Here is a 23,115-nt window from a genome sequence, read left to right on the forward strand (position 1 = left end):
CATCTCTACATATATTGGTCATCATGCAGAATAATCTTATCATTGTCAGTCTATTTATCCCATGTTAATTTTCTGGATTTTGGCTATTGTTTACAGATTTAATAGATTTCTAATCAACAGCAAAACATGCTGGTTTTTCCCCGGGGGTATGAGAGTAGGTTCTCTCTGTGATCACTGGCATCTCTGTTGTTCTGTCAATTGTCCGAAGAGCAGATGAGTGTGCAATGACTCAGTGATGCTGAGTTTCCATAAAATTTGAAGTAAACAGTTCTGATATCATCCAGGTAAACAGTAGAACTAAATGGAAGTTTCCCATAGCTGCAGGGGGAAAAGGAATACACATGTACATCACCAATGTTTTATAACATACCTTTTAACTACATAATATTACAGTTTTTTTCAGGAAGAAAGTCTGCTTTCACATTTACACATTTCCATAATTAAGACTTTTCCTCTGACAATACATAAAGAAGGAAAGGTACATACCCTGGCACTTAGTCTGTTAGCTTTCTTCTCCTCATCGGGAAGCGGAGGCATCGGGTATGGGTATTTTCTGCTGGAGGCAATTGATCCAGTGGAGGAAGATGGAGACTTTGCAGGAGACAGAGTCCTGAAATAGTGAAACACACAAAATAAACATGTCTTTGGGCACCAGAACTTCTACAGCTACTGCGAGTACTTGGAAGTTTGATTCAGAATATAAATGCATACTTTATGGTTGTGGGGAAAGACGATCACTACTATAAATATTAAATAATCATAAAGAAAAATCAGAAGCTTAAAGCTTTCATCAATACTGAAAGGAAATTTTAAAACTGTTTCTTAACTTTCTTTAGTGTAGCTCCTTGTGATAATCAGCTTCTTAAACTACATTTCATAACATCATATCTTATCCTTATAAAATTAACAAACCACGTGACCCCTAGAATATGAAGAAGAGTCAAACAGAGAAAGGACAGTGACCTTTAAACAATGCTAATATAATCTCAGCCAAGTAGTCTACCAATGAGTGAATAAATAGCTATAATTAGCAGTTTTTTAAGTATCTTTTAGACATTAGGATGCTAAAATATGAACACAGCAGATAACCTACTATTTGTAGATAAAATATCAATTTACATAAAATGCATGCAGTTGGAGGCCAAACTGTTAGTTGAGAAGAAATAAAGGCAAATACGAAGTGCTAACAAATTATTAGACATGCAAGCATCATACAGTGCATATTGTTCCAGCCAAAGAAAGAGTCTGATGAGAATAGACAAAAATGGACTGATTAGTCAACCACAATCAGCATTTCTGTACAAGGTGAGCAGAGTAAGCAGGAGCAAGTCAATGTTCGTATTATATGGAAGGCATTCTTTTTATGTCAATAAGGTGGCAGGACTTTATTGACTGGAATTTTACACTAGGGAAAATCTGAGACTTCCCATTTGAGATTCTGAACTTTTATCCAATGAGCAGATCCTATGAGGCTCCCTTTCTGGTTAATAGGGAAGAAAGAAAAGCCACGGAAGTAGAAATCTACAATTACCCTAGCTTGGTTTTATTTTGCAGGCAGAAGGTTAAACTCTGACAAGGTGCCTCCCCTTACTGCCCTTTGCATTTGGCCACATCCCTCATGTTTTCTAAGGACTTTTAGCTCCATGTTTCAATCCTAGGAGGATTGAAATGGAGGAAGATATTGTCACTCAGGCTATGGCTAGATTGCAGAGAACTGTCAGCAAAAGATACGCAAATTGTGCACCGCATTTGCGTATCTCCTGCTGACGGTTCTGTTGGGAGAGGCTTTCCTGACATTTGGCCTGACCACATGGGGCCAAATATCAGGAAATGCCCCTGCTCTGCTGAGACTTCCTTATCTTCCTCGTTCCCCAAAGAAGAAGGGATGTCGGCGGAATGTTCCCGATGTGGCAGACTTCTGTTGGGAACCGCTGGGCTCCCAGCAGAAGCCCGAAGTTTAGACATAGCCTCGGTGAGTGTGCACACATCCTCAACCACTGCACACATAGCTAGAGGCTGCAGTGAGGAGACACAATAACATCAAAGTCATCAGGAGCTCAAGTCAAACAGGACTACTCAGGGTAGTCAATGCTATGCCCTGTAGTAAGTTTTTGCAGGGTTGGATCCTTCTATCCTAGTTTAGGCTGAGAAACAAGGTGAGGGCTCTTTGTGTTCAAAATGGTTTGATGAAAACTTTGCTATTATATTTAATAACAATTCACATTAAAAACTTTTTAAATCTAGTACATTGTCATGATTGTATCCACATTTGTCAATAATTGCACACTCTTATTTCTCATACACACAATAGCTGCCAGTTGTCATGACCAGCCAGGGTATTAATAGAAATTACATGGTAGCTTATGAGAAGTGTGAAAGTATTGTGTCACCAGTGTACATGCACTGCACTTCTGAAGTCCTGTGCTGTGATCTCTCAGCTGCCATGCTATTTTATGAAAGAACAAGATTATAACCATACTTTTTAAAGCCTTAATGAAATGAAAGTCCTCAGCAAGTGCCTCTTGAGCACACAGTGAGGTAGAACAGCAAACACACAGCTATTTTCACGATGACAATTTTAAGCCTCTGCTGAAGTTTGAAATAAGGTAGTTTTGTCTGCAATATGCAAACCTAAGTGACCACCCAACTGCCTATGCAAAATATCGGGCAGGTTTTAAAACTCAAGGGAAAGGCTCACCATTTTTCAGCAACCTTGTGCTCACTAATGTTAATCTCCTTTGAACTGACGAAGTTGCACAGTGATATTTTTCTCCATTCAAAGGAACAAAAAGAAAATCAGGAGCCTATTTTAAAAACCCTTCACCTTCATTTTTTTTAAACACAAAAGATAAAGTAGCTGGAGATGAGAACTGAGTGTGTTTGCTTTGGATTTCGGAGTCTCTATCAAAAAATAAATTATTTATCTCAATGTCATGGCCAGACGGTGGGGCAGGGTATATGAGCTGATGCACAGGGACCAGGGAAACCTACATTCCCTCATGCCAGCATCAGGCTAGGCTCCTTCCTACTCCTCCTCCTGGGCTACGTCTACACTAGCACGCTACATCGAAGTAGCTTATTTCGACATTAAGAACATCTAAATAGACTACTTCAATGCTTATCGTCTACACGTCCTCCAGGGCTGGTGCTGTCGATGTTCAACACCAAAGTAGCGATGGAAAACATCGAAAGGAGCCGCCCTGGAAGGAAATGCAGAGCGTCCACACACACAAGTGCTCCCCGTCGAAATAAGGGGCCAGCAAAGCCCCAAGCCACTCCCTTAAAGGGCCCCTCCCAGACACACTCGCCCTGCACAGCACAAGATCCACAGAGCCGACAACCGGTTGCAGACCCTGTGAATGCAGCATGGACCCCCAGCTGCAGCAGCAGCAGCCAGAAGCCCTGGGCTAAGTGCTGCTGCACGCGGTGACCATAGAGCCCCATAGGGGCTGGACAGAGCGTCTCTCAACCCCTCAGCTGATGGCCGCCATGGAGGACCCCGCTATTTCGAATTAGTGGGATGCAGATCATCTACACATGCCCTACTTCGACATTGAATGTCGAAGTAGGGCGCTATTCCCATCTTCGGATGGGAATAGCGATTTCGATGTCTCGCCGCCTAACGTCCATTTCAACGTTGAAATAGCATATGGAGCGTGTAGACGTGACGCGTGCTATTTCAACGTTGTGCCAGCTACTTTGAAGTAGCCGGCTAGTGTAGACGCAAGGCAAGGCACCCCAAGAGGAAGCACAGAGAGGAGACAAGACTATGATCTTGCCCACCCCTGCACCAATTTGTGCAGCTGGCCAGCTGTGCAGAGACAGAAGAGAGCAGTGGCAACCCATGAAATGCTAGAGTATGCATATTCTCTCCATGCAGCAGGATCCACTCTTAGCTCACCTGATGGAAACTACAGTTCTGTACTATGGACCAAAGCCTTAACGGCCCAATTTGCCCCAGTGTTTGTTATTGGGAGGGGCGGGGGAATCGGAAAAAGATATGTTTCAAGTTCTGCTCCCAGGCATATCAGCGGAGTCCCATTGGACTTACAGGGTTTGTACAGATGTGTTGAGGAACAGAATTTGAGTCTCCAGCATTTTTGTGATGCTGCAGCTATCTTTGTTATGACTCGTTCATAACCAACTATCACAAATTTACAATATTTTACTTCATCTTCTTTTGGTTTTTTACATTTGCCACTGTAATCGGTGTTGTTGAATCAGCACATAAAGGAATTTTTAAATGATTTCAAAATCAAAGGCTGTGTGTGACTCAAGGGAACAAATTGTTTTGGCTTGTAGGAAATAGAAGATCTCCTGGGGGAAAGTCTACTGAATAAATCACTTCTTCATTCATGCACAAGGCTACATTTTCTAATTTGGGCTGATATGGTGCACCCAGAAAATGATTTGCCAGTGTGTGGTTCCTCCAAAAACCTCACCTGTGCACACGGGCTCCTATGGGCACACATTAGTGAGTACACAGCTACCTGACATGTATCCAAAGGCCAGTCACCATGCGCAAACCTGGGGCATTTTGAGATGCACCAGCTGCATCTACATCAGGGAAGTTTAGATGCCTGGTTGGAGGTCTATTACACTGAAAATGCAGTTGCACACTTAAATATATAAACATGCCCTTTCCTCACAATCTCTGGCCACTTATTTCCACTACTCATGTAGGCACTCTGCATTTTTAATGGTCTTAAGTGCCACCTGTTTAGAATGTGAAAAGATACTGCAAGTACAGTTGTGCATGCAGTCAGGTTCGCAATCACTGATTTTTTTACATGCAAAATGCTCCCATTTTGAAAATTCCACCCTAAAGGCTCTAGCCTGCCATTGTTAATGTGCTGTGTATCCCCGATTTATCTGCACTTTAAATGAGAGAGCTACGTAAGAACTTTCTCATTTACAGTATGGAAGAAAGTCAACACCCAGCTGCAGGGATACTTGCGGGTAATGCCAGGGTTAGTGCTAGGCAAAACTCTGCCATTTTGTTTCAGGTGGGTTTCACTGAGTTATTACCATGGGTTTCAGTTCTCATAGTTTCTACCTTATATTACAAATCTTGTTTTCATCTGAACTCACATGGAAGGCCTGAAATAGAGGGCAAGATTCATAAGTTTCATTCATTACTGTACGTGATAGGGTAGAAAGGTTTGATCACGGACTCTACTAGCAATCCAAAATAAAGCCATGACTCGAAGCGGGTCTGGGAGTTTTTATCCTGAGTTTTCAGCTTCAAGAAGGAAGAGTGAAGGTCTCGTTTTTTGTGTCTATATTTAAAGCTGAAACTAAGAGACTTTTGTACTCACATCAAGTTTCAAAACAGAACGGTGGCAAAAACTAGTCTTTTAGACAATGTGGAGGTCAAAAGAGATGGTGTGAAATAAATGACACTTTGCCCACAACTAAATGACACAGGATCTCCTAAAACACAACTATTATCAAAATTAGAGAAGACAGCTATGCTTCTTCAGATATGTCTTCTAACCCTTATTCCTATTCACCAGGGGCACTAAATTATCACCACCCTTTGCAAATTGCACCAGTTTTACCCTAAATCAATTTTAAAATCCATCTGGTTAAAGCAGTACACACTCCTAATTCAATCAAATTGACACAAAACCTTGCTTAGATTGATTTAGCTGAAATAGTAAACTATCAGTTTAAGGATATTTACACTTGGGGTTTCCATAAATTTAACTAGATTATTTTAAGACAGTTTATTATGTAGAGATTAGGCCATACTTTAAATAGATCCATTTGTCGTTTTGTTTTTTGTCAGGGGTGAAGGAAAAAAGAGGACAAGTAGAAGCTAGATGCAGGGACAGTGTTTTAGTTCCAAAGGTGAATCTGAAAGAATAGGCTGGGGATCCAATCTGGGGACATTATTTTAAAATATTGCATGAAGTTTCTAAATAATCCAACTTGTGTCCAGGGAACTGGATTCACACGGCTGATTAAACACATTTATGTTTCAAGTCTCAAGGTGAAATCTTGGCTTCACAGACATCAGTGGGAGTTTTGCCATTGGCTTCAAACAGATTTCACCCTCACCATTAATCTTTACGGCTGTTCCTGGAAAGGAGTCTGCCTACCTAAGAAAATGGCTCTGGCCATTACGGTGGCTTTATTAAACAGCTCTTTGCCCTAGGAACTACAAATCCTAAAGGTAGAGCTTGTCAAAGTGGGAATTAGGGCCTTCTTCATCATGGAGCCACAACATGGGAATTTATTACAGAGAAGATGTGAGTGACTCAAATTGCTCACTACCTTCAGTACAGCAGTCAAGAAGAAAGGAGGAGCTCAAAGTAAAAAGGAAGAGAGTGAGAGAGAGCTATTGAGAGAAATGGGAAAATGAGGTGGGAAATAAACAAAAAACTCCTTCATTTAAAAAACACAATCTGACTGGCTCAAATGAAACATGGAGAAAATGAGCCCAGTGGTCTTGTGTGACTATGATCTGTCAGAGAAGTGCTCACACACACAGAGGAAATGGAAGGTGGTATAGAAACCTGGTAACTCAGGGTCAAAGCTGGTAGCACAAAGCAGAGTTAAAGCTGGTTTAAGTGGCCAGCTGAGGAGCAGCAGAGAAGTTAAAGTGCAGAACAGGAAAAAGCAAACAAAAACAGAATAACATGAGAGGAGAATAGAGGGCCTACTCTCTCTTCCCCAACAATCCCTCCCGCAACACCTTTCCACGCACTACACACTATGGTTCTCCTGCCTCTGGACAACTGACTAGAATTTCACCTTGAAAATCTTGTTTCTCTGTCAAGGATTTTAAATATAAACAAACTACTACTGTATTACAGTATTACTGTAAATATTTGCAGTACTGGAAACTCAAGCAGCTGAGTGTTTCAGAGGGAACCTTTGCATCACTCACGCATGAATTAATCTCTGGGACTGGCATAACTAAGGACTCTGCTAGTTCACATCTAATGATACCATCACATTCCTGAGAGTCTGTCTTGACTCAGTGAGGCCTTCAAGGAGTATCTGATCACTGTCCAAAAGATTTCTTTCAGCAGAAACTGCAGCAGGAGACACAGTGATCAGAATACAGTACAAAGGCGTGATGGGAAGATAAACCAGCAGCCACCTGTTCTGCCCAGGAAGATGGAGATTTTTTTTTCCCTAGGAGTGATGACAAACTCAGCTGATAATTTCCACAAGACACTGGCACTCCTCTGTAGGGTCCAATTCCTCAGTTCAATTATTTGGTCTTACGTTAATGGACTGCTTCACTACACAGCCATTTTTCAGTGGGCTGTCTGCCAAACAGTGGTTAGCCACTCTCACTGAGGGTAAAGGAACCCGGTCCTCCATGATCACACCACTCTGCTCAGGGCCAGCCTGGGAATGTAAAGGAAGGCTAGTGATTCTTTGGCATATACCCAAAGGTAGCTGGCTTTTCCCCACTCTAATATTTGCTCAGTTATCATTCCCACATGCTCTACAATACACCAATGACACCAGTCTTGCCCTCCTGTTTATTTATTTATCCAACCAAAATCTTCATATTTTCTTCTGCACCACATCTTTCACAAGGACTGTCCTCCTCAAATTAATCCAAAAGCAAGAATGCCCTCTCCACCACAAAATAAACTGGGGATATTTGCTATCCATCAGAAACTCTTCCCCAAAGTGTTAAGTGCAGGTTTTAACCCTCTGCATAACCCTTTGTTTGTTCTTTGGCATCTTAGATGAGCTCTTCAGAGGAAGGCCTATTTACTGTATGACAGGATCTGGAACATTCTGGGCATTACTGTGATAGAAGATATTCGTAATAAATTATGCCTGCTGGTATCCCTATGTCCTTTCCACACACACACCCAGACACTACTTGGTCTCAGCTGATTATGCTGGGGGCCACACTGCAGTTGTCAACAACTACAAACGTTTTGCAAGAAAGAATTGTGCATATATGCAGGACGTCTAGGGTCCACCATCCCAGTAGGTGTGTATACACCTTGGCAAGTTTTTAGGACTTAGAGGGCTCTTTACACACAGTTCAGTTGTTATACACCCTCTGTGAGGTAGGCAAGTAGTGTCATTTCTATTTTAAATATGTGGGACTTGTGGGCCCAAGTTTCTATTACTCCTAAACCACCCGCATCCTACACATCAGCACAGCTGCTTTGGGGGATGTACTTAAGTACAAGTCACCAGTGTCCCCCTGGAAAACTACTTGACTAAAAGTACATACACACATCACATCTTTATTGCACTCAACTATCCAGAAGTGAAAGCAGCTGCACTTTTACTCAAGTAACGTTTTGGGTAGACTTTCCACCTCTCTTATACATCTCTGCACAGTGAGTGAAAACCTCATCTAGCAGAATGAAAGAATTTCGTGTCCACTCTCCAGAGCTGCAAATCCTTAAGAAGGACACAGGATGAGGGAAAATCAGGCCCTATTTAGATAAGAACACAACAGTTGCTGTACTGCTCCACCTTGTCCAGCATCCCATTTCCAACAATAACCAGCACCAACTGCTTGACACAAAGGTGAAAGAAACCCTGCAGTAGGCAGTTGTGGGAAAAATTATTCGTGTACAGCTTCTCCCTGCCTGACCCAACAGTGAGAGGTTGGCTTGTGCCTGAAGGATGAGGATTTATATCCCTTCCAGAACTCTAGTTTATTACAGAGTATTTACTATCTTAGTATATTCATGGTTACATCCATTTAGATTTCCCATGAGACCTTTCACAAAAAAGGGGTCTACAAACTTATGGCATGATTATGACCAGCCTTTTCAACCTTGATTATGGTTTTAAGTGACTGCAAAGTGTCTCCTTGTATTGCAGGTTACAGAGCGATGGGGTGAGAGCAGTGCCTTTAAAGTGGCCACTGCCCTCCTCACCCCCATCCTCACCTTCCATGCAGGTGGGTGGGGAATGGATGGGTTGGGAATAAGCAGGTCCTGGACTCTACGACCCCTATATAATAATGGCTGATGAATGTGAGTCAGCATGAAAGGGGACTGCTCTCCTCCTGGAACAAGGCCAGGACCCCAGAAGAGATTGTCTTGCTTTGTCCAGTGCTTTGGCTGTGCAATAATATGCTGCCTTTTAAACAGCTTGTACATGCAAAATAAAATGCAGGGCTGGCTTGTAGGTAAAAGATGAAATTCACCTTTACAGCTCTTTGCCTCTTCTGTTAAGGGAACCCCTAGCTGGGGCTTTGTGGCACCAGAAAAACCAGCTCTGATTATTAACTATTAAAACTAATTAACCCTATGCATAGACACATTTAACTCACCATGTGGAAAATGTTCCATAAATAAGCCAACAGTTACTGGTATGGTAATCTAGGACATATTTGGACTTACTTTAACACTTTTTAAAGTCTGGTGGGGAAAGTCCTCAAGCTGATGAACACCTGTTTTCTGAAAGTTTACAAGAGCATTGGTAGACAGTTACCAGTGTTTTGAGAGCTTATATTCCCACTGCTGGCTGCAACAGCACTTTGTAAACCTCCGTCCTTGGGTTACGGTTTCTAAAACCAACCATAAACTGCAGTTATTCTTGAATCGGACTAACCACTTGGGTTATAAAATAGGCCCTTTGAAGATTTATTCCACGAACATACTTTATACGATCGCCCACTCTATTGGTAATTTTTTTAAAATTTTGCAAGATTATTTTGTCAAAACATTGCTTTAAAAAGTTTTACATTTAAGAGCTCAGAAAGCTGCTGGGTGAGGTTTAAACCAAGTGTGATTAGTAATAATAATGTTTGTTTCTCATATCTGAGACAGAAGCACTAGTTTAACTAAAACAGTTTATATAAAACAATTTAGTGAAGTGTTGCAAACCACTGTGCAAGTTGAAATTTACATCAGTTTCAACCAGTTCCCCCAGTTAAGCCAAATCAATATAAGCAGATACAAAACCAAAGGGAATGTCCATGCAGTGGTGTTGCACATTTTAGCTACACTGGTTTAAATAAAGTATATTAATTAAACTGGTGTAACTTTTGCTTTTCATCAATGCCTTGGTCTGCTGAAGTTGCAGGTTTCTACTACATTTTGGTACAGTTTGAAGATATACGCTACCAACAGCCAAGAGCATCATTTTTTTTTAAATTAAAAGCTATACCTTAAGATAATTCAGCTGGATCTCTGCCTCTGCAAACAACTTTTTCAAAATCCAGCTGTTTTAAGTAACATGTAGATAATGCAATGGAAATACATTCCCACTCTCATGTAAAATACTAGAAGTGTAACAGTGGCATTCTGAGTTTACCTGCCATTTTTAAAAATGTGTCTTATTCATGATTGTTGGTTAATGGGATTCACTTCATTTCTAAGGTACTGTGGAGACCCAGTCATAGTAACAGCACACGATATGCCTAACAAAGCACAACAGCCCCTTCCAAAGCATTGTGAGATTAGCAAATTAAAAGTCTTCTCACATTTCCACAGATAGTGTCCACTCCATGCTTTTCTATTGTGCTGCTGAACACTAGGAATTAGTTCTCAAGTACAGACAGTGGTTTGGGCCCTGATTTACAATTATAGTACAGTCCCTTTATGCCACTCTGGCAGTGTAAAAGGAGTAGAAATGTGTCTTTGATAATACCTCCTGTGCAACTAACCATGCTACCCTGGCCTTGCTCTCAGCCACCAGTATAGGGGCTTTGAACAGGTGTAGTGATAGGACAGGGCATAACTAAAGCACAGTGAGCCTACAGGGGGCCAAGGGATACAGAGCACAAGATACAGGAACTCTATGGATCCTCCATACACCAGACAAACAGTGGCTTAAAGCATCTTTGCCCCTCTCTTCACTCCTATTTTGAGGATGAGGAACACCGAGAGTTGACCCCACCATATAAAGAATCAAAGCCTCATTATCCAGGTGCCAGAAGGAGACTGAGCTAGTTTTCCTGTTTATTTGGCACCTACTAAATTCACAATTTTCCCTTTAAAAATAAGTATTTTCAGTCAAACCCTATGCTCATTTGTACCCAATACACTAGGTGATTAGATCTTCAGTGTGCAGAACATAGTCTCATTTTTCTCATTCTGGTCACATTCATTATTTCATCCCCAGTTGTATTTTGAGGTAAAATTCCATTACATTTTCTTCTTTTTCTTTTCATTTAAGATCAGTATGCACTCTACAGACAGTGAGTAGAATGAATGTGTTGTGAAACTACTTGCTTCTGTCAATGAAATTCTATTGAGCTTAAAACTATTTTATTGGTGGTAAATATGTCTCATGCTACTTGGCATAAAATGAAGAGAAAGCTACTAAAAGCTAGAGATGATGGTGGGAATGCATGCACTACAAACATCCCTTTTCGATGGCTTCAATAAAACATTCAGACAAAGAACTGGAATCACACATGAAGCCAAAAAATAAAGAAGACATCAAAAGGCAACAAATAAACAGAGGCCTTTTGCACCTACAGTAACTTGTATTGTTATATACAAGATAGGAGTCCTGACATATGTATATACGCTGGAACAACTCTTACAAATGATATAAAATTAATTTACAAAGTACCTAAAGTATGGTCCTTCAGTGTTTTTATTCACATCTTCTACCCACTTAGCTACATTATATTCTCTTTTGAACCAGGGGTTTAAATACCTGCAGAAAGCAATGGAAGGAAGAGAGAAGGCAAAAGAAGAAGAAGAACAAGAAGAGAAAATCTGAGAACACACAGCACAAGCTCAGCAAGGATGTCTCCATCCCCCAAATGCACGTGGGTATGGCACATAAATCGGTATGGATGTTGGGTGAGGAGTAGGCAATGTGTACAACTGCATGAGAAAATCTGAACTACAAGGCCCGTGTTAGCTGGGAATCGCTAGGGATGCATCATTCATTTAAGCTCCTAAGGGTGACATTCACCCCTGTGCAGAGGACCAACAATCAGCACAACATCTATGCCCCTCTGACATAATCAAAATAGTGACAGACTGAGATTTTGGGCTCCTCTCCTGCAGTTTCTTCTCTGCTGGGGCAAGTGTCTAACCCGCTGGAGTGAATTGCAGGTCTTTAAGTGCTGCAGAGACTTTGGGCTGGCCCTCTCTACAGAGATGAATTTCAACCTCACCACTTTTAAGTGCTCTTGTTTTACCAACTCTAGCGGCAATATTTTTATAGCTACATTGTGAAGAAAATTTGGTTTTTATAATTTTGTGTAATCTGATGAAATTGTAAAGAGGGCTGCATAAATGAGCTGCAATTTTACAATATAAAATCTTGATTAGCAAACAAACCACTTAAAAACCATGTACATTTTTGTTGGTGTTACACACAAATTATGAAACATGATTATTTTATTCCACAGTTAGCAGTAATAATAAAACAGCTGAAGGTAGCTATTCTGTAACTAACTTCCCTTATTCACCAAAAGAAAGTTTACTTAATTGTACTGAAACTTTTCCTCTTCTCCCTTTGGAGTATTAACAATAAAAAAGGAGGTGGAACTTGGATGATCAACTTTTTTGGTGCAATTTAAATTCTATATTTCTGGTATAATAATCAAAAAAGAGTGTAACAGTTATTTATATCACTGCATTTACATAATAGGGATCAACATGATCTGAAACAGTAAATGAAGTATAACAACAAAAGAGCATTTAAAAATAATTACTTTAGATCTCTTTGGACCAGATCCCACAGATCTTACTTATGTGAACAGTCCCCTGGATCTTGTGTGTGAACTATTCCCACAAGGGATTGACTTTATGAGCATAGGTCAGGCCACTTTTCCTTTCTTCTGTGAAAGCACAACCAAATTATACTACAATATTCCAAACCACATCCATCTAAAATGCATCACACTTTTTGTTTTATAATTCCTTAGACCTCCTTTTTTGTTCTGGAACTTCATCTCCGTGCCCCGCGTAAGCACAGCCACAGCTTTCAAAAAGTATATGCCCCCAGCCACAGTTGCTTTTACCTTGCCTTTCTTAATTTCAAATGAGCGACATCAGAAGTGCTTTATGCTTTCCAGCCTGTCTCCTTAGTAAAAAGTAAAAGTTAAAAGCTGTGGTGCAGCCACAAACAAAGTGCTAGTAAATCAATAGGTTAATGCCAGTACTATTTGGATCCACTGTTACAATTTTAACTGCTGATGAGGCTACTGAGTTCTTCAGCAGTCAGAAATAGCTGCAGCACTTTTAACCTGCACTTTTTATTTGAAGCAGTGTTTTGGTAACCATGAAACACTCCTGACCTGTCTTTTTTAAAATAGAAAATAAAATGTAATGTGGCAACAAAGCATGCAGTTGTTCTACAATAACATTTGTGAGCTTCCTAAGCCCAGTTACATATTGATAACTTCTGTTTGTTCCTGCATATAAAAAGTTTATATTACATCACTGCAGATCAACGAATTATGTCATGAGAAAACGCCCAGACTGATCTTTGCAGTCATTTGTGCATCAGTCATCACTGAAATCCAAAATGGCTTTGAATGGTAAATTCTCATTTGGCATAAACCTGTCTTTAAATCCAACGTTAAAACTAGATCAACGGCTTGATTCGGCTTGTAGCGCGACATGCAATAATGCAAAAGACTCAGGTTCAAGAGTAACCTTACATCTCAGGCTGGCAAGGAGGAGGGTTGAGCTAGCGCTACATCAGCAGGAGCACCTCCAAGCGGTCAAACGTGTTTTGCCACACTGAAATCACTGAATACTCAGGGGAAGGGACTTTTCATGGCATAAAAAGGGCAGCCCAGAGAATGAGCAGGTTGAAACTGACCTGTGGTCCCGATTCCCTGTCTGGGGGTGATGAGAACCCCCTTGGCTTATGCCTTGGGTCGGGATTTGGTGGGCGAGAGAAAGCCCAGGCTCAGATACATGGGTTACCCTGCTGCAAAAACACAATATATAATAGAAAAATCTAAGCCAAAATATGATTATATCAGTTATAACCATGAGGAAGATGCACACTTAGATGAAAAGTAACACGAATTAACAATGAGAACCAGAGCTACTATTTAGAAAGAGGTCTCTCACTAGGATATGTTTCCATTTTATTGTCAGGCTAATCAGAAAGTCTGTATTCCCCTTCTCAGGTAATGCTCACTGATTCAAACAGGAAAACTATTGGTTTATCAGGCCACTTAATCAATCCTATTACAGAAACTTTGGAAGAACATGCTGACCTCTTAGTCAACATTTTCTTTGTATGGAGCAAACCACCTGGCTTCATTAAATAAAAACTCCCCAGGGTATTTTTAATTAATTTGGAATCAATTAAAAACTGACAAAAATAGCTTTTCATGTCTCCGTAGAACTATGACATTTATCAGCATCCTTCCATCAAACAAGAAACAATGGGTTATATTTCAAAGCATACACAAAAACAAATGCCTACTACATTGTTCAATAATTAGATGAGATGCTTGTTATGCATCTCCCATTAATACTGATGAATCATACAACTGAAAAAATACCTAATGATTCAGAAATTCAGAGAAAACGAAGAGTTTAGTCTGTGAGTCCACTTCCAATCCAGTGCACAACCATGCACGCAAAATGGTGTATCTAATTAGTGCATGCAGGCACTGCAAATGCATGCAAAAATCAGATGTGTGTGCACGTAATTTACATCTGGTGGCTGCCTGTGCAAATGCTTTAACTTTGCACATGTTCAGAGAATGGCATAAATCAGGCTCATAACGATTTAACAGTTTACAGTGCATCTTGCTCACTTATGGGAGACAATAGTGTGGTGCCATCTCATTTCTGTGTCACTGTTCATCATTCAGCTCCCAGATGTCACATAGGAAGTATTCCAAAAGCTATCCTTTGTCTCAGGATAGAGTCAAAAGCAAGGTTCTTCCATGTTTACATGAGAAATTAATGAAGTAAATTTGTCTTGAAAATGTTGCCTGAACCGTAAGGCATCCTTAAAGCAGCTAGCATCACATTTTGATAAACAATTGTTTCATTGCAATTAGCAACAGATCATTCCCGATCAGTTCTTTTCAAACTGTGGTTTCATACTTCAAATTATACTCTCTGTGTCCACCCCATACAATTCTCTCCTCTCCTCACTGCAGAAGTGTTAGTTGGGAGGGATTCTGTGAAACTTGTTCACCTTATGGCAGACCTTGCAGAGCAGATTCTTGACAAGATGCTTTTGCAATCACCAACCTTTCTCACCCATCCCCAAGGCAGATTCCTTCATCAGAAAAGGTACCACACCAGCACACCCTGCCTGGCAGGTATCTTTCAGGAACACAGATGCTCCACTGTACCCCTACAGGTTGCTGCTCTACTCTCTGTAGTAGCAGTCTGAGACTCTCTCTTCAGCATCAGCTGCTGTTATGGGAGAAAAAAGATGCCTTCTGCTCTTTAACCTTTACTGGGAATACAATTCTTTTCCCAGGTGGTGGATCACCATTATTAGGGTGAAATATATAGCTGTTTCCTGGAAGCTAAATTCAGCCTCGGTTAAGCAGAAACAGCTCCACGGATTCCAGTGAGTGGTGACAGGCCTGAAGTTGGTGCTATGTTTTGAAGCCTTGTTTTAAGAAATAAAATCAGAAAATGAAAGAGAGCACAAAACAAGTTTCTAAGGAAGAATTCTGTAGCTTCACCTGCACTCTGAGCAGTTTAGTCAAACACACTAATTTGCTCTCATCAAATTGTCTCATGCAAAGAAAGAAAACCAAACAACAGATATTACAGTAAGAGTTCATCAGCACTAAGACCAAGGGCATGAAGTGCTGCAGTTACTTGAAAGATAAACTCCTCTAAAGGATTTAGGAGTAACCTTACTGGCATTGAATTGCCGTTCTTGCATGTGCAATGTTGGAGCCAGTACCTGTCTCAAGCTATTGATTGTTGTAATTTGTAACAGAGGTACACTCTGTGAACCTTTAGAAAACTATGTATCAGTATATGGACCTTGAAATACACACGTTTTGGAACAAACTCAGAATCTTTTAGCTGAAAAAGGCAAAGCCAACTGAAAAGCAGGAAGTATTAGCTTCCAGTAGGACTGACATCAAACCCATCTGCCAGCATGAGAGATACGTTGGTATTGACGACATGAGGAGAGGAAGTAATAAAAGAAAATTCACAGAAAATGTTTGATGAGCCTGCAGATGATGGTCCATCTATTCACTATCCTTTCAGATAAGGGGTCTGACAAAGTAGACAGAAAATAAGCAATACTTCTCATATGAACAAGAGGAAACATGGGCCTATTTAATAAATTAAAATAAAGAAGGCAAGAAAGCCAATCGAAAAATTCAATAATTGCCCATGTGAAGATGGTACAAGTATGACAGTTTTACAAATGGGCTCAGTTCCTAATATATTTAAATTTATACATATTTTCTTGTTATTGGACCAGATCCAAAACCCACTCAAGTTAATGAAAAAACTCACACTGACCTCAGTGGGCATTGTATCCAAGATTTTGCAAGGACAGTTCTGATCCCAGTGGTTTGAGAAAACATTCTATGTCAGATATGATGGTTTAGTGCAATAAACTGTGGCTCTCAAAGCACAGTTAGGTTCCTCTCCTCAAACCTCTTGTTGGTGAGTCAAAGAGGAACATGTGTCCCCAGAAGGAGCTGTGTCCTCTGCAGAGGTCCTGTCTGGGGGTAGGGCAAAGGAAGGAAAATAGGATATCTGCGATTCACTACTGAAACAGGACACATGCAGCAATGGCAGTTTACTGGAGACAGGAGCCTGCTATGATGGTGGAGGCAGTTCCCATGAGTGGGATTTACTAAAGGTCTGACTGTGGAGAAGAAGAAAAGTAATTGTTAATTCTTTTCAAAAGACGTAAAATGTGGTTAAAAACACATTTGTTGAACCATTTACCAGCCTGCAAGGTAGTACTTGGAGTGGGCTGCAAGTGATGTCTGTCATTTAAACATACAATCTAAAGTATGGTAGCATTAGTTTGTGAGCTGTTCTTTTCTGTTTTGCTGTTAAAAAGCTCAAACTTACTCAGTTGAATTAGACCGTGGCCTATATCTTTTGCCTCTGATTTTCTTTCTGTTTCCTCCTATATTACCTGAAAGAGATCAGAGGATCAATGCAGATGAGCATTTTAAAGAACTAATACAGTTTGATTAAGTTTATTTAAGTTCCGATTTCTGAATCTTTAGGAGGCAGTTGGGTCACATGTTCAAACTTTTCTCTGCAACTCGGTGAGACATAAACTTAAGTTAAAAAAAAAAAAGCTGAAATTCTCACCCAGCCAGCTCCTGAGATACACACTAAATATTGTGAAACTCACAATACAATCACAAGGGTTGGATACACTGAGCTACCTGTGCTGGATTTCTCCACAATTTTCCTGTCATCTCATATTGGCATTAGAAGACACCATGGTGAAACCAAGGAGATGTAACACACATGTAATGCAATATCCCTCTGTGGCAAAGGGTCTGTGGTGTAAGGTCTTTGCATGGTTGTCTGTCCCTTTCTTTGCCCCCGGGGTCACTCCCCCTGGATGCTGTCTTGTCTGGTTGTCTTCCAGGATCAGCTGATTTCAAGCAACAGGGATAACCCCCAGAGAAATTTAGCTCATTCTTAAGCTCTTAAATATACATCTCTTTGTCTCTATCTCTGAAAAGCTGCCATGGAACCACTCTGCTGCTCTTGTAGGCAAGTCAGTTAGAGGGCTATTTCTTAATTTTTCATACAAAAAGAAAATAGGGAGGTGTTTTGTTCTGATTTTTTCCGGCAGTATCACCACCCTATATTCTCACAGTAACAGAGAGAAAGCCATGCTAGTCTATATACTATCAAAACAAAACAAGCAGTCCATAGCACTTTAAAGACTAACAAAATAATTTATTAGGTGTGAGCTTTTGTGGGACAGACCCACTTCTTCAGACCATAGCCATAGTCTGTTCTGGTATGGCTATGGTCTGAAGAAGTGGGTCTGTCGCACGAAAGCTCACACCTAATCAATTATTTTGCTAGTCTTTAAAGTGGTACTTGACTGCTTTATAAATATATATTTTCTCACAGGCATACCTTTCCAAGGCAACGTGACTATAGTCAATGGAATGGCATACTTGACAACATGTCAGGCCCTAGACTCTCGCTCATTCTGCTCCAGTGGCACAAAGGAAGCATGTCTAGCTGTATCTCCCAAGTGGACATCTGCTGTCGTGGACATCCTCATCCCCAGAGACTCTGAATGTGGGCTAGTAAGGATGGGCAGGAGATGCGAGCAAAGCACATCGTGAAAGTTACTAGCATGTGGATGATGTCTTGGGGATCATTTCCAACTACCAGAGTTTAGAGCATTCCTGAGGCTGCTTGAAATTCTGTAGGAGCACAAAACCAGCCAGAGATCTGGGGAGTTGTAAATGGCCCACTTGTGGTTCCCTCTCTGCAGGCACAGAAAATTGAGTCCATTATATCTGTAATAGGGTCTTTCTTAATTGAATGTATGCTTCCTACATGTCTCAGGTTTGTACTCAAAGGGCTGTTTGAAAGTAACAGCTGACTACTAATATTTAAAATCTTATTTTAAATTGCAGTTCGGTCCATTGCCACAGACCTAGAAAAAGTCACCTCAGAGCTGGCAGGTCCAAAGCTCTTGCTGTGAGCGATACTGCAAATGTAGAAAAGTGTTGAGCTGCTAAATCTGAATCCCCAGGTTAATAACCAATCATACACAATTTTAGGAAGTCTCGTTCCTTTCCAAAGAACAATTACATTGTCAGCATAATGGCAGTGACTCCTAGGCAGGTTCTGACTGTAGTTAGCACAAAAATTGTCCCTTACCTTGCCATGAGTTACTTCTAGGTCTTCCATTTTCACAGATGTCTGATATATGCTTTGTGTCTGGAATCCTTTCACTCCATGAATGAGATAATCCATTTGACCTGGAATAGGAAAGCTCATATGTGACTGTGGTTATGTTACCTGCTAATCATTAAATATTAGTTTAACAATTTAGGAACATTCACATTTCTAGGGCTGGGTCACAAGACAAAGCCTAAAGGTCTGTCTGCACTAGCAGAGTGCACTGTTTTATTGTAAAGTCCTGCCACCATTTTTGCCAATGCTGTCCATTCCCATAGTGTGTCCAAAGTCACTAGCTTGGCTTCTGTTAATTGGGTCAGGATGTCCACTCATAGCACTTTGCTCAACTGTTGCTATCCCAGTGCACTGCAGATTTCCTGAAGTATTTTACCATCAACCTGTTCCTAGCTGTAGTATGCCCTATATATTTAGCTATTTTAATTTCCTGATACATTCCAATCATTGGTTCCATCCTGACTGACGAATGTGTGTTACATTCTCGTGCAACTGGAGAGAAACTTGGTGATGGAAGATGGTTGGGAAGCTTATCCCTGGCACTTCCTCTACTACCTCTAGCCCTGGAAGCTCAGGACGATCATGGGAGCAGCCATGTGCCTAGGCTGAGGAGCTCTAGGAGATATAGAGCTCATTCTCAGCTAAATAAATGGATATGGATATTTTATTCTTGTTGTGGGCCGGATATTGCAGTGTGCACTTACAGGCCAAAGTCATGGCTAGGTGCGGTCTGTATATTCGAGTCTACAAGGTGAACTCATGTTTTTCTTTTCTTTCATGTTTTCCTTTACAATACAGAGGTGCATTTGCTGAGGGCTACTGTCCAGGAGGAGCAGATCCCTGTAGAAGAGTCCCTGTAACACAGCTAGTTCTGCTCTCCACCCCATTTTCCCACATGGGGATGGAAGTAGACAAACGGTACCTGGGGACTCATGACAAGGTAAAACAGAGTATGTTTGTCATGTATTTGCCTACTGAGTGTATGTGTATATTTTAACTATATATCTTCCACCACTTTTCTCCTTTGGAGGCTAAGACTCCAACAGACACTGCTTAGACCGTTCCCAGGAGCTCAGCCCAGTCAGTTTCCCCTAAAATATTTTTTTATCACACCAGTATTAAGCCAAGCCTATAAAAAGATTTAAATTTCATAAAACTGATGCATTGTTGAATAATTTTTCTCCTACTAGTTTCTTTTGCACATGTGATGAGCAGTCCCCACTACTTGCTGGGCTTGGCATACACTGTTTTAAACTGAGGTGTTATTAAAATATTGTCAGCCCACATTTTGATGACATGCTGAATTCTGTCCACCTAACATTTCAGAGTGTCTTCCCACAGAGATGAGAGCATATGAGGAAAGCCACTGCTGCTCTCAGGCCTGCCAAGAGATGTAGGTATTTGCAGACAGAGGGCCCTGAAGGCAATTTGCCTGCTAGATGGGTATAACATCAAGGAGATTGAAGCGAAAGGATCCGTTAACATTGGGATGGTTTCAATGGATTGTCTTCTGTCCACATTAGTCCCGATATACTGTGAAAAAGGCATTGCCCGAATTTGCTCAACAGTGGTGCAACTCTGATCAAATGGCAACATTCACTTTCTCTAGCATAAACAGACCTTAGCACTGTGCAGTAAATAACAAATAAGTGAAAGCAACATGGAAGAAAAGGAAGTCTGACAAGAAAGATGTATAACAAACAGAGGAGTTACATAATGCTCATTTTGAAAAATTACACAAATTATTTCGTAACTGGAATAAAAGCATAGTCCACTGCTGAATACAAAAACAATGGAAACTCACTATCCCAAGAGTTGATTAGAACTCGGTCAATTGAGATATGATTTTGCAGCTGAAGACATTGCATCACTTAAAGATTAATTTTCACTCCCTGGTAGTAAAATTATTTATCACCCTGCAAATATAAAAGCTGTACCTAAAAGAGTGAGTAGCATCAGTTAATTACATCTCAGATTCTATTTCCTTGAATGGTATATTTGTCTTAGTCAGAGATTTAAATGGGACACTTTAAAGGAAACAGAATGTGAGACCACATGGACTATAGTGTCATGTACTTGCTATGTCTGGCAACATTAAATGGGCCAAATATTGTGTGGTTTTATCAAGTTACCCATTTTTAAATTATCTAAAGGGATAAGAAATTTAAAAACATCAGTTCTCCCATGAGAAGGACTGTATTAATGTTACATACTGCTCTGAAAATCATTTTTAAGTGCCAGTGAAAAGGGAGTTTCATCATTAAATATCTCTGATTGCAAAATTATTGCAGAACATGGTGATTTTTCTAACCACTAACGAACTATTAACATATTGCAATGAACTTGTTCTTTGAAAACTATGTTGATGTCTTTTCTAAGCAATCCAAGCAACAACATATTAGCAAACTCTAAACAAATGAATAATGTATCTTTCCAGATTAGTGCTCAACAATGGTACAGTCTAATGTGCTGAAGGACTACTCACAACAGTAAACACGTGGCATAAGTGTTTGCATGATCAAATCCTAGATTAACTCTTGATTGAAAGTTTAGTATATTAGTCTAGAAATAACATTTATATAAACTGTGAGAACCATGTTCATTTCTGCAAGTCAGCAAGAATAAAAATATTCCCTATGTCGAGGTTGATCACAGATACAATCAATTAATGATGACACTTATAAATGAAGCTACAAAAGTAACATTCACATTGACCAGTTTATTTTCATAACATTTATCAATGCATGACAGCATCTCTTTTCTTTGATTACATGAACATAATATTAAATTCACAGAGCTTTTTATTTCTTGTCTTGTTTTCAGACCAGCCAAGAATACTACCATCCTCTTGGAAAGCAATTTCCAAACAGAGACTCTGAAAATTAGATCAGACAAATCTTGATCAGCAAGGTAAATTATACTTATTCTGACTTGATATTTAATACTCAATTGTTTGAGACCCTTTGTGTAGGCTGGAAATTTTCAGGAATCAAAGAATGAGAGATGCCTTTTAACATTCCACAAAGAAGGAAGAAGGACTCAAACCTGCTGCAAAACAATGAAATGTTCTGACTAATGGAATAATGGGTGATGGAACAGGTAGAAATCTGAAAATGCGACAGAAAAGCAGACCTCTTCTTAGAACTAGATGCTGAATTTGTGCTGACTCCAGGAGGCATGTCGCTATAAAATGAGTCGGCCTCTCCAGGCTTTTTTACATAATCTCCCTGTGGTATTTGTCTAAAGCATAAGTTAGAAAACAAGACACACACACAAATATTAGTTTAGGAGAAAGAGGTAGCTATAATACTCTACATGAGGAAACTGTTAAATTACACACAATAAAAATATTAATAAACACCTCAGATTTGAAAGAGTATTTACCAGCTGGTCATCTGGCTAATCAGGGAGAAAGTAAAAGGAAGCAGAAGCTAAGGCAAACAGGTGCTAAGGGAAAGAGTTGTGTATTCTCCTTTCCTGCCTGGCTAGCACAGGGAAAGCCCCTGGGGAACTATAAACATATTTTTTTCAGTTGGTTTGCTTTTTGGCTTTGAACTAAATGAATAAACCCCTCAAGACAGAGAGAATTTAGAACTTTATTTCCATTCTCTAGCTGGTGAAACTGCCCATTAGTCTGCATACTCGCTCCCTGAAACTTGGGCCTCCTTAAAGGGTCTCCAATAAGGACATCCAAAATCACTGTTCAGTTTGAAACTCTTAACTTTCATCTCAAAGATTCACGTTAAAGCCTTCTCTAAGCATAAACTGCAAGTCCAGAACTGTTTTAAGTAAATTTAGTGCTTGTGAAAAGGACTACAACAAACTCATAATCTGGCAGCCCCAGGACTGGGAGGTTGCAGGATATTCAAATATTTTGGATAATAGAGACGTATACTTAGCATAACACTAAAGAAAAACAAGATTAGATATTACAAAACAAACAAAAATGTATGCAGAGTACTTTATTTACCAACAACAGTAGTTTTGTACACTATACACTTATACTGTATTTACTGTACTTTTTTGTATTTACTTTCACTATACTGTACTTATGGAAAACATACCTAATATTTAAGTTTGGTTAAAATGCTGGTTATTTGAGGGTTCCAGGTGATAGAATGCCAGTTAACACAGAGTTTACTGTAGGTTCTTTGGTCAACTAGAGAATTTGACTATGGCAACAAGTATGGATTTATTCCTGTATTTCCACGGTGGCTTTAAAATGTATATTTTTTTCTTCAGAGACAACATGCTGCTGACGTCCCTTAATTTGCACTGATTCCCACGTTGCTGAAGATACTGGGTCTAAGGACTTCATCATCTGTTTGCT

General features: G+C 40.1%; 1 protein-coding gene across 8 annotated transcripts in view; it reads right to left on the minus strand.

The window, feature by feature from the left end:
* Positions 1–297: 297 nt before the first annotated feature.
* ADAM22 (ADAM metallopeptidase domain 22) overlaps positions 298–23,115 on the minus strand; it is a 192,881-nt gene continuing 170,063 nt past the window's right edge. For 2 of the 8 annotated variants that reach the window (XM_074986270.1, XM_074986271.1), the window contains 4 exons: positions 18,750–18,850; positions 16,953–17,019; positions 487–610; positions 298–318 (listed from right to left, as the gene is read on the minus strand). In XM_074986270.1, the coding sequence (XP_074842371.1) occupies positions 298–318; positions 487–610; positions 16,953–17,019; positions 18,750–18,850 (313 nt within the window). Of the gene's footprint in view, positions 319–486; positions 611–11,526; positions 11,614–13,740; positions 13,852–16,952; positions 17,020–18,749; positions 18,851–21,830; positions 22,026–23,115 lie in introns of all 8 variants that reach the window. The other 6 variants (XM_074986264.1, XM_074986265.1, XM_074986269.1 and 3 more) reach the window with 6 other exon arrangements.

The sequence above is a fragment of the Carettochelys insculpta genome, chromosome 2 (genome assembly GCF_033958435.1).
Source record: "Carettochelys insculpta isolate YL-2023 chromosome 2, ASM3395843v1, whole genome shotgun sequence".
Classification (NCBI taxonomy): Eukaryota; Metazoa; Chordata; order Testudines; family Carettochelyidae; genus Carettochelys; species Carettochelys insculpta.